Genomic DNA, 16,427 nt, shown 5'->3' with positions numbered 1-16,427 from the left:
AGTGCCATCTGGTATGGTCTTCTAATTCTGTAGCCTATTAGCTTCAACGCTTAACATTCAAAGTTGGTGTCGCTGTAACAAGTAGTTATTTGAGCTACTGCCACCTTTCTAGTGGCTCAAAGTAGTCTGGTCCCTTTCCTCTGACCTCTAAAAATCTATAAGTTAACTGAATACGCTCTCCTTTCCTAACATTATCTAAACCGTAGAGATGGTTGCGCAGGAAAATCCCAGTAGATGTGCAGTTTTTGAAATCCTTAGATGAGCCCATCTATAGCATCAACAACCATGACATTATCAAAGTAATGTCAATCGCCTTTCTTTACCTCTCCAAAGCTGGACCCAGCTGTAAATCTGGTAAGGATTATGCCTAAAAATCCCACTACAGGAATAGGAAAGATCCTGCATATGCCTCTGTATTTCCTACTGGCTTCTCACATTTGTAAGCATCAGTAATTTTGTATCTTGTTTTTACATCAGTAATAATGGATCTTTAATGTAATGTTCACTGACAACATGCACTTTACAAAGGGGCCAACAGAGGTGGAAGAAGTTTAATAATATTTCTAAAGATACAAAAATGATTCAATGACTTGAATGTTGTTGCATTTTCAGAAGTTTCTTTGCTCCCGTGTGAATTTTGCATGAGCAACAAAGTTAAATTCTGCCACTGCCACGGGTGATTTTACAGATCACGGTGTATCCTATGGGGAAAACGACTGAAAGGAGTAGACGACAAATATAACCCACAGCATAAATGCCGTCAAGATTTGAAACAATGCTTAAAAATCTGTAAACAGGTGTGCATAAGCTAATGATTAATCTAAGAACACATTCAGCATTAAAGTAAGCAGAACAGCACTTTTCAGAGATTTCACTTTCGACGATGCCACCTCAGAAAATTTTATTTTTTCTAAAAAGGAAAGAAAAAAAAAAAAAATCTGTAGAAAGAAGTCAAAAACAACCAAAAGGTGACACTTTGAGGCCAGAGCCTGCCTGTGCACCAAAAAGTCCTGCTTTTCTTTTTGGCAAAGTGAAAGAGCAACACAAGCCTCTATTAAAGAGTGGTTGGACAGTGCTAAACAATGCAGGTTTGGAGAACAGGCCATCTCTGTGAAATAAGGGGATAAGAACAGAGAGTCAGGCTGGGTTCTTTGAACAGGAAACAAAAAGGAAGTCTAAGAGGCGGATCGTCAGTCCACAGGTCGCTTTTCACTGTGTTTCTTTGTGAACTCCTCTGCGTTCTTCATGAATTTCGCACGGTCTTTAGTGTACTCCTCTGCCAGGTCAGCCCTCAGTGGATGCTCTGGCTGAGGCATGTTCACCATTGCAACCAGACACTGAATCACTGGCAGACAGAGGGAATGAGAAAAGAACATTTGTGAGCATATTTGGTACTTTTTGGAACAGATATAAGAAAGCAATAATAAGATGTGGATGTCCATTTTCACCTTGGCAGGTTTTCGTGGCTGGCTTCCAGTTCTCCACACTGATGATGGGCAGGCAGACCTGGCCCTTTTCATCAATGTTGGGGTGGTAGATTTTTGTCTTGAAGGTTATCTTAGGTGGCTTGAAAGGATACTCTGCAGGGAAGATGATCTCAATCCGAAATGCTCCTTTGTCATATGGAGGACAGTCCTTGAAGAAAATAAGTATGTGTTAATTTCAGGAAAATCGAAATAATATTTAGTCAACAATAATTACATAATTTAATTAATAATGCTCTTTGACTTTAAGATGACTTGGTGGGGGTCATTTTTATGTGCGCTTTGATACTTTTAATAGTGAAAATTAAAAATGTTGCTAAAATGATTTCAGTGTTCTTCTCTAATAATGTTCTTCTTTTTTATACTTCGGAACATATTAAGGATGCCCCTCTCTACAGCATTAAACAGAACCGAAACTTGTGTCTGACACTTACCAAAACAGAAACCTTAAAAAAATAAAATAAGTGAACAAAAAACAAGTAAGCTGATAATGTACTGTTCACAACAGATATATATAGACTATATAAAACAATATTTTTCATACAAGTCAACCCAAATTTCTACCAAAATGTTCTTCTCGAACTTCACAATGTGTGATCTGAAATTTGAGCCATTAGAGAAACAAAAGTGGGAAAAATGTATAGTTACATAGGGTCAATACTTACAGGAACAATAAGCCCTTGCCAGTTCAAAATATTCGATTCATCCACTTGAATGATTCGGAAATTCTTTATTCCAGAATCGCGAATGTCTTGAATCTCCTGAAACGAAACATAATTGATTGAAATTTGGTGCAAAATTATGCAGTGACAGAACAGGAAGAACAAACAGACAAATGCGTGAATGTATAACGTAGAGTAATCAGCCACAACATCTCCAAACTGGATGCCAGAACCTACTAAAAGTGATCCAAGGAAGGAGAAATGGTGACTCGGCAGGTTCAGAAAGGGCAGTACTGGACCATGCTGTTTTAGCCCACAGAAAAACAGTCTTCAGCTGGCTAGGATAAAAATGTGTCAGCACACAAATTGCTGTGCATGACGCTGCACAAATGCAGACTGTCAGAACCTACAATGACCACATGAACAACACAGTGCTGACTTGGTCCCCAAATTTCCAAGATCTCAACCGAGACAAGCATTGTTGGGATGGGCACACACGGACACACACACACTGACTTAAGGTGTGTTCTTTTGGTGACATTAGGGTGAGCGCCACATTATGAGGTTGTGGTTTTAAACTTGTGGCTGATTGATGCCGATAAAACGTGAGGAAAAGTCAAGAAACCAGCTAAGAAATACAATCTGCTGGGTGTAGGTGATTCAGAGGAACTGTGTAATATGGCCCTGATGGACCGAGTCCCGTCAGACAGTAAGCAGTTACATCACTTCCTCCACAATGACTCATACCCGCTCATTCCTCGGTTCAGATTACTATTCACACAATGCATTTTTCCTTCCAGGCTGTTCACATAAATACTGCAAAAACAATTATGGTGTTTTAAATTTTATTAACATCGGACAATGATGGCCTGTGTGAGACCTTCACCTCCACTAATACAGTTCTGCATACTTACAAGGCAGCAGTCATAGATTCATACTAATTAACAATAAATAAATAAATTAATTTATTTATTTATTTAATTAAATAATGGGTTGCCAGACTGTGACCTTTGCAATGACATGTGTGTATGGCAAACAGACAGAGGTGGAGAACTCAGTTTTTTGCTATGAAGGCCTGTGATGTATGAAACACTCAAGGATTCATATAGACTAAGCTTTTTAACATAACCCTCAACAAATTAAAGAAAAAAAATTAAAAAACAAAAACCTGAAATAGCTTCAAACTTAAATGGGTATTGCATCTTTAAAATGTGCGTGTGCAGCACCACTGGCTGAGGACTAATGGTTCCATGATGGTTACTTTTAGTTATTTAAAAAAACAACAACAAAAAAACAAAAAGTGTTTAATTTGTGACTTGTTAACCTTGTTTGCGGTTGACTGATTTCAGGTATAAAGCAAAGCAGTTGCAGAGAATATCAAGGAGCAGCCTTGTGATAACAGTCACCTTCAACCACCACAACCAGCTGTTAGCTGAACACTAGCACTAGTTTTAAAAAAAAAAAAAAGTGTTACAAAACAAATCCATCTGGTTACTCAGATCAAATATTTTTCATTCATATGGTCAAAAAGTCTGCCAGTATAAATTTCAGAAGAACATATAGGTGAGATAGACAAACAGGAGGAAGGAACTAGTAAATGTTATCAAACCACTGAGGTCCTACAGTTGCAAGTGATTGGCAGAAAGTGACAGTCATAATATTTTATACCGATCAATTCAAGCTGTACATGCCCTACAGTCCCAGTCATTTCAGATAATTCTCTTGCAACAGTTTTAACTGAAAGCAAATAGTAGTTATTTTCTAATTCCCAATGGAATTTGGAATTTACGTGAACTGTAAAACTGAACTGTCAGGGGATTTCAGGAATTCGTGACAGCACACTTCACCATTTTCTTTTTGGTATGAGGAAATTACTAACATACAGCAAATCAAAACTAAAACGAGTCAGAACAAAAGAAAGTATGAACGCCTGGCCAGTCACTACACTGTTTACAACATTAGCATACAATTCATTTTTTTCTCTCTTTAAAAATAAAAATCTATGTCTACAATAGTCACATTTTTCTACTTACTCTTTTAACTTACAGGAACAATTCTTTCCAATTGTTACACTTAATTCTTCAAAATTTATTGACTACTCTATTTTATTGCTGAAAAACGCTAAATAAAGGCATTACTCCTTCTGTTTGTTTTATATTGCGTTTGTTTACATGCAAGTACATGACCAAGTCAAAATAACTTTGTATACTGTTTTGCAAATAACTAACTCTTAATCCCCTAAACAAGAGAATAATGTCATTCATATTTTTTTTTATTAAACGTTTATTAAACGTATACGGCTCAGATGAGAACTGACGTCACGTCCCAACCCCAAAGTCTCCATGTTTTCGCCTCCGCGGCTGCCTTTAGACGGCGAAAGCGGTTAAAACGAGCCGCTACAGTTTCTACCATGCTTGCCTATTAAACACCAGCTTGCTTTCCGACTTAAAGCCGTAGATGACAGTTTTATCTTAAAGCTTAATCACGCTCTGCTGGCATTTCAAATTAACAACTAAACCCCGAGTCACCGTCTATCGGCCGTCATTATCCTTTCGTTTTGTCAGACACTTGAGCGACAAACACCCGGACATTTTCTCTTTGCTCACGAATCTGTAGCTACACTCATAAAGTCGAAACCATTGTTTAAACCATGTCAAAGTTGCAGAAATCCAACAACTAAGATCTTTTTCTTACCCTAGTTAGTCTCCGAGCCGAAGTCATTGTGGTACCGATTCCGTCTTCTCCTTCTTCTTCCTTTTTCTTTCCGCTCTACCTCGACTTCTTTTCAGTTTGTTTTAAAACGGATGACGGGCGGGATTCTCTTGCGTTACCGCCCTCTTTGGGCCCGGAGGGTTACAGATTTTAACCAAATTTTTACCGCTTTGCTTTGGATATGTGTTCCTGTTTCCTTTTAGGTATCCCCATTTCTTTAAGACATCCTTTTAGAATAAAACTATTATATTTATCCATCTATTGTGGTAAGCTAGTCCAGTATTTAGTTCTGTTTATCTAATACATTCATTTAACCATGGCTCATTTAAAGGAGATGTGGAAAATCGATGCAAAAGCGTTATAAAAAAAAACAAGCACACATGAATTATTTTGAAATTAAAAGACAATTAAAGAAAAAAAAAATTCCCCCACATTTCACAGTGATTAAATGGTGAATGTCCTTTTATCAAAAAGTCTTTATGGATTTTTTTGAAAAGTGATTAAATTAAATTAAATTTTTTGTCACCTGTTTTGTCACCTTGCCTCTCTGCACTGAATCATTACTTGTTATTAATCTCTGCCTCTCTTCCACAACACGTCTTTTGTCCTGTTTTCCTCCCTTAACCATGAACCAGTTGTGGCAGATGGCCACCCCTCCCTGAGCCTGGTTCTGCTGGAGGTTTCTTCCTGTTAAAAGGGAGTTTTTTCTTCCCACTGTCACCACAGTTCTTGCTCATAGGGAGTCTTATGATTGTTGGGTAGGCAATATAAATTGCCTTGAGGCAACTGTTGCTGTAATTTGGTGCTGTATAAATAAAACTAAATTTAATTGAATTGACGATACAATGACATAATTATGAAAATGCAAGAAAAAGAATCACAGAGTCTAAGAACATCCTACTCTCACTAGCTATCAGAAATGTTCTAATTTACTCATAATTCTCTAAATTACAACCTTTTAAGTGTGACTCACAGTGAGGAGCAGTTTTCTTTTCAGTCGCATCTTATATCAGGTGACCTCAATTGTTCACATGTTAGGGTGGGTTAAGGGATCACACTGATTTCACCTGAAACCACAAGTGGTTTTTTCACACCTTATGTGATGAGTCACATGATTAATAGTGGGTCAACTAAGATTTAAATATCTGTGACTCTCCACTTTTTAGCCTTGGATGAGAGGTGAAATGTCTTCAACAAAATTAAAGAAGTCCAGCTGTTTCTTTTTAAGGTCCTAAGATTCCTCTGGGCAGAAATACCTTGTTGATGCTACAGGTCAAAAGAGACAGGCCAGGCTGCTTTGAGTTTACAGGACGGATACAAAAATACAAATAACAACTTGTTATAACATAGGTATGCAGCAGATGACTCTTATTGTTTCACAGTAAGATCCACCATTGCTTGTTGTTGATAACTGTGAACAAACTCATTCATGTCATCTATCACACATGACATGAAAGATGGCTATCGTGTTGCCATCTACTCATTTCTGAAGTCCCATTTTGAAACTTTGAGATGAGCCTTTCCAGCATCACAATCTCAGTATTAAAAAAAGAAGAGGAGATGGGAAATGGAATGGTTCTTATATAGCAAAATAATAAAATAATAAATTGCTATTACACAAAAGCACAAGGCAGCCCTTGTTCAACTTCCAATTTTTTAGTCTTTATTTTTTTAGAATAGAAAATTATATTTAAAAAATTAACAGAGAAATTTACAGTGATTACCTTTAAGAAACTCTAATGTTTCAGAACTTGCCTGAGAAAGATTTTGTCAAGTTTTTTTTTTTTTTTTAATTTCTCTTTTGTATGTAGCTCCCAGGAAGAACAAGTTTACTCACCACCACTTCTGCGCTGGTGAGTAAACTTGTATGCCAGCCACACAGCCTAAGCATATCCTGTGACCTCCCGACAGTCTGCATGTTCAAGATGGCCGCTTAAGTGGAGAATTTACACCTCTCCAGTAAAACTAATCCAGCAGCTAGTTGGCCGAACGACTTTTACCGTGGAATTACCCTAAGATACCAGCAACGTTTTCTTATGCGTTACATCTGAAGAGATAATAATTGTTGAGGTTCGACACATGGAGTAAAACATACTGGTAAGAAATTCGTTAACCCCCCCCCCTCCCTCCATAGTTTGGTAGCCACATTAGCCAGCTAGCCTGTTCAGTAACAACTAACAAGCTAATTTTTAGCAACACCTGGCGTAATCGTGCTAATTTCAGTAGACGTACAACAGGCAGTCCAAAGGTGGCTCACCTTTAAACAGTTAGCCAGAGTTAGCTGTAAAAATAGGACTCTGGCTAACTGCTAAGTGGGGTTGTTAATGTGAAATGTAAGTGCTAATGTTACCTGCTAACGTTTCATATATGATGGGTTTGCTAGTTTTGTTTACCTTACTCGCTCTTATACTGCCTTTTTGGTTTGTGAAACTGTTTTAAATGAGAGCAAGAAAAATGTATGTAGTATGTGTTGTTTACGCCACAACCGATATTTGTAACTTCAGCTCTAAACAGCCATAGTGAATGTGTTTGTACTTCTCGTTTCATATTATTTGTCATTGCATTTTGCCAGTCTCATAAGCAATGAGCAGCAGAACGACATTAATTTTAAATGACAGAATACTTATCAAACCTCAGTTCAGAGGGTTGTTGAGACTTCATCCTTCCCTTAAATATTAAACCTTGTTGGAAAGAAAAGATAGTTACTGAATGACAGCAGCAAAAAGAGGCTCTCTAAGTAAGACCGGAAAAAGAAGTTCTTCCCACTTTGTGGGAAGCTTAGTGGAGTGAAATAATTTTTTTCTTTTTTTCTAGCGTTCCAAACGTCAGCTTGTTACTGTAATTACTAGAAAAACATTTACTGAGAAAAAGCTGGTGGAATTCCTTAATTAAACCACGTGTTCAGAAAGCTCCAACGTGAAGAAAAGTGAAATTAGTATCTGCTCCTATCCACCACTGTTTAGTGAAACATCTTCAGCAAAACTACAGAAGATAAAATAAGATATTGAGACTATTAGCTTAGTCTGACAATGTTTAAAGCAAGCCATCCCTAGGGCTGGTTGGTTTGGACACTGAATTATTATAAACATTAATTATTTTTGTACCATCATCAGGTCTGTTTTCTGCGACAGGAAAGGTTGCATAAAAGCACAGGGCTAAGCATAGTTCTGAGAATGTTGATATGTTTGATTTTCTTCATTGCAGCCACCACATACTCATTTAAAAAGCTTACAGAAACACTCACTGATTTACTAGCATAGTTAAACGTACAGAGGCACATACACAAGAACACACACCTAATCTACCTCACAGAAGATACAGTACTTACAGACCTATTTTCAAACATATAATATAGGGTATATAAATACAGTGAACACGTTTAACTCTTTGGCAGATGTTGTATGAAGTAAAATTATTAAAAGCATTGCTATTTCTAAAAGGGAAACCAATGAGTAGTTCATTTTGAAAGACCAGTATTTTTTCTCTTTTAAGTATTTGTTATTATTTCTTGTCCAATTACTTGGTTAATCAATGGCATAGTCAATTAGTGAAACAATCAATAGCTGCATCCCTATTTATTTCCTTTTCTCTGTTCATGGACCTTTAATTTGAGAACTATGTAGTGATAAGCTTTATGAGTTAAGTTGAGACATTGAAGTTGTGGGAACTACATTCTAGTACCAGTCTGTACCTTAGCACTACTGTGAATCATTCATACACGTATCCTTCTTGTGGTGTTCCTGTTAAGTTACCCGAGGATTGTATATCACCTAGTTCTCCTTTCATTTATCGCTTCCGTCTGGTAAAAGTACAGCTGAACTACTACTACTTCTACTACTACTCTTCAGCTATAGACTATTGCGCTACACAAACGAGACATAGTTGTCATTAAGTAGTGTAAAAACCCACAAATCACAGTGAGTAATAGTTGAGTGACATCAGAACTCACATGGTTCATATCATGTGATGGCTGTGAAACTGGTTTGTGTGAGGGTGACAATTCATAGTTGATACGGGTTTGTATACACTCTCAGCTTTTTGAATTCATGTTGGACTAAATTCTAAGTAAGATGGAGGCTTGCTCTGAAAACAATGACTTGTTGTACTAAGGCTTGGCGATTGGATGAATATATCAGCTATCGATGATAGGCTTTTTGCTGATTGTTTTTACAAGAGCGATTTATTTATTTGACCATGAATAAGTTTGCTAATAATGTTGGTTGAAGCTAAGAGTCAACAGAAAAAATAATAGCACTGTTTTAACAGCACCCTCTTCCAGCTTCCAGCAAATGCACCCTCCTCACAGTGCGCACAAATGCAGCGATTCAGTTACTCCAACTTATAACAGAAAGAAAGAAAGGCAGTAGCCTATGTTCAGAAAAGGAACCCCCACATTTTATTTAAATTAAAAACTCCACAATGCTGGGGAGGGAAACAAAGAGAAATTGGCTTCTTTTTTCCATCAATGGTTACAGGCTGTTCCAGTGTTTATCTGTCTTACACACTTCACCAAACAAAAAATACAAAATTAAACAAAAAGTTAAAAATCTCCGATAAAATGGTAAGTCTTTTGCCAATTTGGCGCATCTCAAGAAAATAAATAAATACATTAATTAATTCATAATCTAAAAAGTAGCTATATTAATACTGAAACAAACAAGAAAAGAAAGTAAAATATTTCCTCCAAACAAAACTTTCTAAATGTGCAAATAAGTTCATGGATGATTGCTCTGCCCATCAAAAAGTCTGTGCCTGCGTGAATATATTGCCTAACGTCGGTTGGAAAATTTTTACATATCTCCCAACCTTATTTTGTTCATAATACAAGATAATTTGGTACAAGATTCAATGATGTACTAATTGATATTAAGATTAATGTCTTTGTCACCAGTGCTGTCTTTACTTCCTCCAGCTGACACTCAGCTCTACACAGTAATGCCCCATCTCCTCAGTAGTTTGCATTAGGGCTGGGCCATATCATACCGTTCACGGTAATACCGGTATAATGTTGAGCAACGATAAGAAAATGAAATATCACTAGGGCTGCTCAATTAATCGAATTTTAATCACGATTACGATCTGGGCTATACTGGTCATGTTTGACTTTTCTGAATAGTTTCTGGGATGCTTAGAACTCAAATTGCACTGCTGGAAATAGTTTATTTTGATGCACCTGCTGTTTTCTTTGCAAATTTGCATCATAGGATTGTTTTTTCGTTTTTCCTGTTGCTGTATCTCCAAAATAAAACTATGAAGACACTCAAAATAAATTTCCTGTTGTTGTAAACTATTTTTTGCAACTTTTTTGTATTTAAAGTTTTGAGGGATAAACCTCTTAAATTTCTCCAAGTAGAAATATATGTAAAAAAACAAACAAAACAAAAACGATTTTCAATTTTTTTGTAGTTTATTGCACTTGTTTGCAATTAATGCAGTTACTATGGACTTAATGCATACATATTATTAAAATATGGGCTATAACAGTTGTATTGATGTATAGCAACTTGAAATGCTCTCACAAATGGCACTACAACATGTAAAAAAAAAAAAAAAAAAGGCTCTGGCGGACTTGGTTCTATAGTAGGTCTTAAAGGGTTAAATAAATAAATATCGTCAAATAATCGTGATCTCAATTTCAGTGAAAATAATCGTGATTATAATTTTTGCCATAATCGAGCAGCCCTACACAAAACTCTACGTCCAGATGAACAGAATCAACTTTTGGAGATTAATTGTTATGGTTTTCCATTGACTGTTTTGTGTTAATCTCTGGGTTGTAAAGCATTGTTCTTTTTCTGTTAGCCACTTTGATTGTTTTTCCTTATTTATACTTGTTTTTCTTTTTTTTTTATTTGTTACCAGAGGGAATCTCCTAAAGAGGAATATTTAAATTTTCACTGCAACATAATTATGGAATTTTAGTGTTATATGAAACTGCTTATTTAACACTAATGGAACACAGTTATTGCTGTGTCTTAAGCTGATAAAGATTATAATGTCAGAGATTTCTGCTTCTTCACCTCCAAACAACAGCATTATCAGCTCATTTTAGCCACTTCACACTATCGTCATGTCACTTTGTGCAGAGTACTGACAATCTGCCACAAAATGGGATGATCCCTGCTAAAGATGTTCATTTGCAGCTCAGCGTCATGTGCATTTGCACTTTTGTTGTCTTTACCGAGGTCCTTGACTGGTGTAAATGTTTACTAAGCTGTGGTTGGCATGTTAAGTGGATTTTTACTCCACCACCCAAACACCAAAGAACCTGAAAAACAATCCAACATTTGAAGTAATCCTTTCTTCACCCAACAGACCTGTTTTTGTTTTTGTTTTCAGAAACTGTAGGGCATAAAAAGCCTCTTTCCTTTAGTGCAGCATGGACAGCTTCTTCAAGGCAGCTGTATGTGATCTGGACAAGCTGCTAGATGACTTTGAACTCAATAGTGGTAAGACCAGTCACACATCACATGGACAGTAACATCTGATAAGGGATAGACATGATTCATTGTTAATGGATTTATTCATTTTATAGTTTATCTCAGTAAAGATATAACAACTGATAACACAAGTAACAAAGAATGTGTATGGAATTATTATATTATACTATTATAAGTCACGTGCGAGAAAAAACATAATCTGAGCAAATAATTTCATTTCACAGGTGCAATTAAATTCCCTGTGTTTAAATTCAATAATTCGCATGCGTAGAACTTAGCAGCCATGCACAGAAAGAAGCCATCGCGAACACAAGAGTGTCTGCTTTGAGTCTGCTGCAGTTTCACACTCTCGTGGGTAGTCCTCAGCAGGATTGGACTGACTTTTGACTGTTTGGAGGCGAAGCCCAAAGGAAGTGCGTGTCCTATTGGTAATTTTGATGCTCAGTTCCAGTTTCGGCATTAAACTGAGTTACACTGTAGCAGCAACAGAAGCATTGTTTAAAACTGTACTTCTTTGCAATTTGGAAAATAAAGTTTGCCAAATTAATTATCAACAGTTGTTGATTGCTGGGTAGCAGTAAAAATACTGACAACTGTCACTGAATTACTTTGATGCTAAAGAAAATCCTTTAAACCAGAGGATTAAGGATCTTTTGAAGCTATGGCAGTGCTGTTGTCCCAATGTGTTGTACAGTACTCCATAGCTTTTATGATTTAAAAAAACAACAGCAAAAAAAACCTAACTCGTAACGAGAACCAGGAAAGGGAGTGAGAAATTAGAACTTTCGCTACTATACATACATTTAAAAAAGTTGCTCAATCTGCAGCCAACACATGTAACTGTACATACCATAAGTTGGAGTGTTTCATAATGTGCCCTAGATTTCTGCGGTTTTAGCATTTTTTTCCCCTCCCCAGTGTTAAAGTGAAGCCAGTGATAAAAAGTCAACAAATCCTCAATACAGATGTGTATCAAAGATCAAGTCTTTCATACTGATTTTTGATTTATTTAACAACTGATAACACAAGGAACTGATGTTTTTGTTTATCATACAGCAGATTAATGGGACAGCAGTGCAGAGACTTGCATTAGAATCTTCTGCTTTTAAACATTTCTTCAGCATTAAAGTAATTCAGTGACAGTTGTCAGTATTTTCACTGCTAGGAGCAACCAACTAACTTTTGTTTTTGTGAGCACTGCTCAGAAGTGGCAAAACAGAGTAAATCAGACAATCTTTACATCTTGGGAAACAAGATATTTAAAAGAGATGATGTTAAAAAAACACCACATTTTGTGTAACTTCTTGGTCTGTGTTACAAAACTAGCAACCTTTGTCACACCAAGTTAACATGCATACGTTATACACACACACATCTATATTTAATCACAGACACGCGCATAGATGTACATGCATACGTACACATTTATCAGTGTACCTACAGATAAATATTTTCTCTTATCAGCAACATGTTGATATTTTCATTCTATACAATAGTGCCCAGTGACTTCTTTTTTTGGCCAGGCAGTGCATAGAGCAGAATATATATAGCAGAATCTCTGTCAGGTCTGGAAGCCAGGAAGGAAGACTCTCACTCAGGCAAAGCTGTGTCCCATCTGGAGACACCGGATTTTATACTCAAACCTGTGATTCAATGATACTTTGTCAAACATCCAAGGTTTAGCCAAAAATGGTGTTTCTTCTAGAACTAACAACAACTGCAGTGTGTTTGTACTCTTAGCACATTTAAATAAGTTTTACACATTTGTCTTTATGAAGACAAATGGCTGTCTTCATTTGTCATGTTACTGGCATGCAGTAGTCTGTTTACTGGAGGGTCACAGGATGCCTAAGTAACCAAATTACTTTATTAGAACTTAGCATTTTTTGCAGTTAGTAAATATAACCATGTATTTGTATTTTAGCACTCATGGTTCGGATAGCAGCACAACTTTGACCCCAGAACCATATTACCATATTGGGGGGGAAAAAGCACCAAAAAAAATCTAGCAAAACAGAATTGACAGTGCCAGTGTATTAAAAGTACAGCTCAAGTGTAATTGAATTAACTGTTTTCCTTTTTTTGGATTGCAGAGGAACACGAAGGCAGGCCTGTTTCCCTGAAGCCCTCTGTGTACCCCTTCTCCTCACTTGGCCCTCAGTGTTCACCTATAGAGCTGTCCCCAAATCCACCAAGCCTCCCGGACCTTAATTCTCTTCATTATGGATTGACACCCGGCTGTCCTGATGGTTCTGCCAGTCATAACCATAACCGCAGCACTGATAGAGAGGTCAAAGGTCAGCCTCTCACTGGTGTGGACCTTCTGTTGTCTGTGGATCGCAGGTCAGCCAAAAGCTCTACCCCTCCCTGTCCAGACAGAGCTTTGAAACCTGTCTGCGACCTTGTGAATGACACAAGCTCAGCCATTCTGGTCAGGTCCAGTAGCCACGATGCCTTCAGTAAGCTGGACATTGTGGAAAAGCAAATGGAGGAAGAGGAAGCACTGCTTGTGGATTTTAACAGCCCCGAAGTAGGACAAGAGCAAGAGGGTGCATGCCATAGTCGAGACACTCAAAAAGAGCAAACCCTTGTAGGGAAGGGAGAGGTACTGTTGAGTCTAGATTTACATCAGCAGAGTGGTGGATACTCTGCCTCACTCAGTCTGCTTGATGTCATTCTCCCCGCAGCAGTGGAAAGGAGCTGTGATCCCGCAGATCATTCACTATCTTCAATAGATACTGACTTAGCTAATAAAGAGGAGGGGGACAGTGAAGGGGGGGATATCTCTGACCAAGTAGTTGAGAACTCTGTGGAACAGAGTGATCTGGATCCTGTTGATGGTGTTAAGAAAACTAGAACAATCAAAGTTAGTAAAGAGAATGAGTCTCATGAAGCCTTGGATGAATGTGAAGCAGAGTGTCTTCCAGGTCAGGAATCCAAAGCCTCACACAGCAAGCCGGTAGCCCTGTCATGTTTACCCATAGCTGTGTCCATGTGCGGCGCTCTTGTGAACCCAAAGACCACAGAAGATGATTCAGGGGAAGCTGAGCTATGCATTGATGCAGATGTGTCTGAGAGCACAGAGGCAGAATCCCTGTCAGGCCTGGAAGCCAAGGAGGAAGAGTCCCATTCGGAGGCACCCGCTTCCCACCCGGAGGCACCCGCTTCCCACCCGGAGGCACCCGCTTCCCACCCGGAGGCACCCGCTTCCCACCCGGAGGCACCTGCTTTACCTGCTTTTGTGGTCCAGGAGGTTGCAGAGGGCAGACAGTCTCCAGAGGGGCAACAACAGATTTTTCTTGAAGCTTCTACAGATCTTACCTCCACCAATTGTTCAGAAACCAGCCTAGTAGATCCTCCAGAGTTTGGTTTCGAGTACCTGCCTGAGAGCGACCAGGCTGAGCTGCTGGTTACAGATGAGGAGTTGGATGCTTTCCTGCAAGCACATGCTGAAGCAGAACAGGGTGTTTCTTATCCTGAATCTCTCCCAGAATCAAACAGGGCTCCAGAGGAAGGGCTTGTAAAACAGGACTTAGGTCTACCTTTTCCAGAAAGTGATCAAGCAATATGTGTATCTGCAGAGGGGAGCATTAACCCTGGTGCTCTATCAGTATCAGAGGACTCTTGCAGACCTTGGCAAGACTATTCTTCTGGGGTAAGCTCTCTGACCAGCAACACTTTCCAGTCCCAGCACAGCAGTAGCCCTGATCTACAACCCTCCTATGGAGGTGCAAGACCTAAACAGCTGCACTGCCAAACTGCAAGATCTCCAGCAACAGGAGAAGAGGAAGAGGGGGAGCTGGCTCAGATGTTAAGTGCTTCTACAACAGTGCCAAGTACTGCAGAGGATGGAAAACGTTCACCAATAAACCCCAGTATTACAGATAAGCATTCCATCAACTTTAGGGATTCTAACCCTTCATATGCAACTCAGGAGGATCAGGATTACAGTGTGGTGTATGATGAACTGTCAGAACCCCCACCTTACCCTGGGGAGTTTACCACAGACAGTGCCAAGGCAGTGAGCTGCAAAAGGGAGGGAGTGGAGGAGCTAGGGAACAGACAGCCTGCTTGGGTGCCAGACTCTGAAGCTCCCAACTGTATGAAGTGCAATCAGAAGTTCACTTTTACCAAAAGGCGGCATCACTGTCGTGCCTGTGGGAAGGTATGTTAGTCACTGAATAGAATGTATTTTACACTTGAATATTAGATTGTGTCAGCATCATTGTCAGCTGTAAATACAGTGTGGCTGCAATTAATGGTTGTTATGACATGTTGTCAAATGGCTTTTTTCTCTGGCTGGCCGTTAAAAAAAATCCAGTGACTTTCAGTGAGAAAGAGTCAGATTCATTAATTTAGAGCCACATAAATTTTGTGGGGTGTGGTTTTTTTGTTTTTGTGGGGGTTTTTTGGCCAACACAAGTCATTCCTTTTTTCCCCGTTAAGGCCCTTGGCCTAATCTGATTTCAGGGTCAACTTTATCCTGTATTATGATACCAGAGTTTTGTTTTAATTATACCAATAACCACAGTCAGCCTTGAGGAGTCCATATTGGTTGATCCCTAATGTATAACCAACTGTTACTTTCCACAATAACAGTGACTGTTAACGAATAGTTATGTCTATAACTTCAATTCCCTTACAGTTGATTCACTCGGTACAACACATACAGTTGTGGTCAAAAGTTTACATACACTTGTAAAGAATATAATATAATGGCTCTACCGAGCGTCCCGTTATTTCTAAAACTCTGATTTTTCTCTGAGAGTGATTGGAACAAATACTTCTTTGTCACAAAAAACATTCATGAAGTTTGGTTCTTTAATGACTTTATTATGGGTTAACAGAAAAAGGTGATCACATTTTCTCGGTCAAAAATAATCATACGGCAACATGAATTAGCAATTTTGGTGACTTAGAAAGTTGTCAGTGAACTGAGCTTCATAGCATGGCCTCTTAAACTGCTTGTGAGTGATTATGAGTGATGACAGCTGGTGACTTTCTTAGGCCAGTTAAATAGGGCTCATTGGATACAAACGCCCACAAACGCTACAATAGGAAAGTCAAAGGAGCTCAGCATGGATCTGAAAAAGCGAATTATTGACTTGAACAAGTCAGGAAAGTCACTT

The 16,427-nt window shown here is 38.4% G+C and overlaps 2 protein-coding genes across 3 annotated transcripts in view; one reads left to right on the top strand and one right to left on the bottom strand.

Moving 5' to 3' along the window:
* Positions 1-525: 525 nt before the first annotated feature.
* Positions 526-4,958, bottom strand: ube2l3a (ubiquitin-conjugating enzyme E2L 3a). Its single transcript, XM_005720004.2, has 4 exons — positions 4,841-4,958; positions 2,150-2,245; positions 1,449-1,635; positions 526-1,345 (listed from the first exon to the last, which is right to left on the bottom strand). The coding sequence occupies exons 1-4, from the start codon at positions 4,865-4,867 to the stop codon at positions 1,191-1,193; spliced, it is 465 nt and encodes a 154-aa protein (XP_005720061.1). The 5' UTR covers positions 4,868-4,958; the 3' UTR covers positions 526-1,190.
* A 1,800-nt stretch (positions 4,959-6,758) lies between these two features.
* The window catches only part of zfyve16 (zinc finger, FYVE domain containing 16), a 34,510-nt gene continuing 24,841 nt past the window's right edge, over positions 6,759-16,427 (top strand). Inside the window, exons 1-4 of one of the 2 annotated variants that reach the window (XM_013909952.1) lie at positions 6,759-6,955; positions 11,198-11,307; positions 13,392-14,476; positions 14,519-15,463. In XM_013909952.1, coding sequence (XP_013765406.1) covers positions 11,238-11,307; positions 13,392-14,476; positions 14,519-15,463 — 2,100 coding nt within the window. In that variant the 5' untranslated portion in view covers positions 6,759-6,955; positions 11,198-11,237. Of the gene's footprint in view, positions 6,956-11,197; positions 11,308-13,391; positions 15,464-16,427 lie in introns of both variants that reach the window. The other variant, XM_005720003.1, reaches the window with a different exon arrangement.

This window comes from Pundamilia nyererei, unplaced genomic scaffold (assembly GCF_000239375.1).
Source record: "Pundamilia nyererei isolate P.nyererei 1_Seehausen unplaced genomic scaffold, PunNye1.0 scaffold00002, whole genome shotgun sequence".
Taxonomy (NCBI): Eukaryota; Metazoa; Chordata; class Actinopteri; order Cichliformes; family Cichlidae; genus Pundamilia; species Pundamilia nyererei.
The sequence above is the reverse complement of the archived record's forward strand: the minus strand, read 5'-3'. Positions and strand labels throughout refer to the sequence as shown.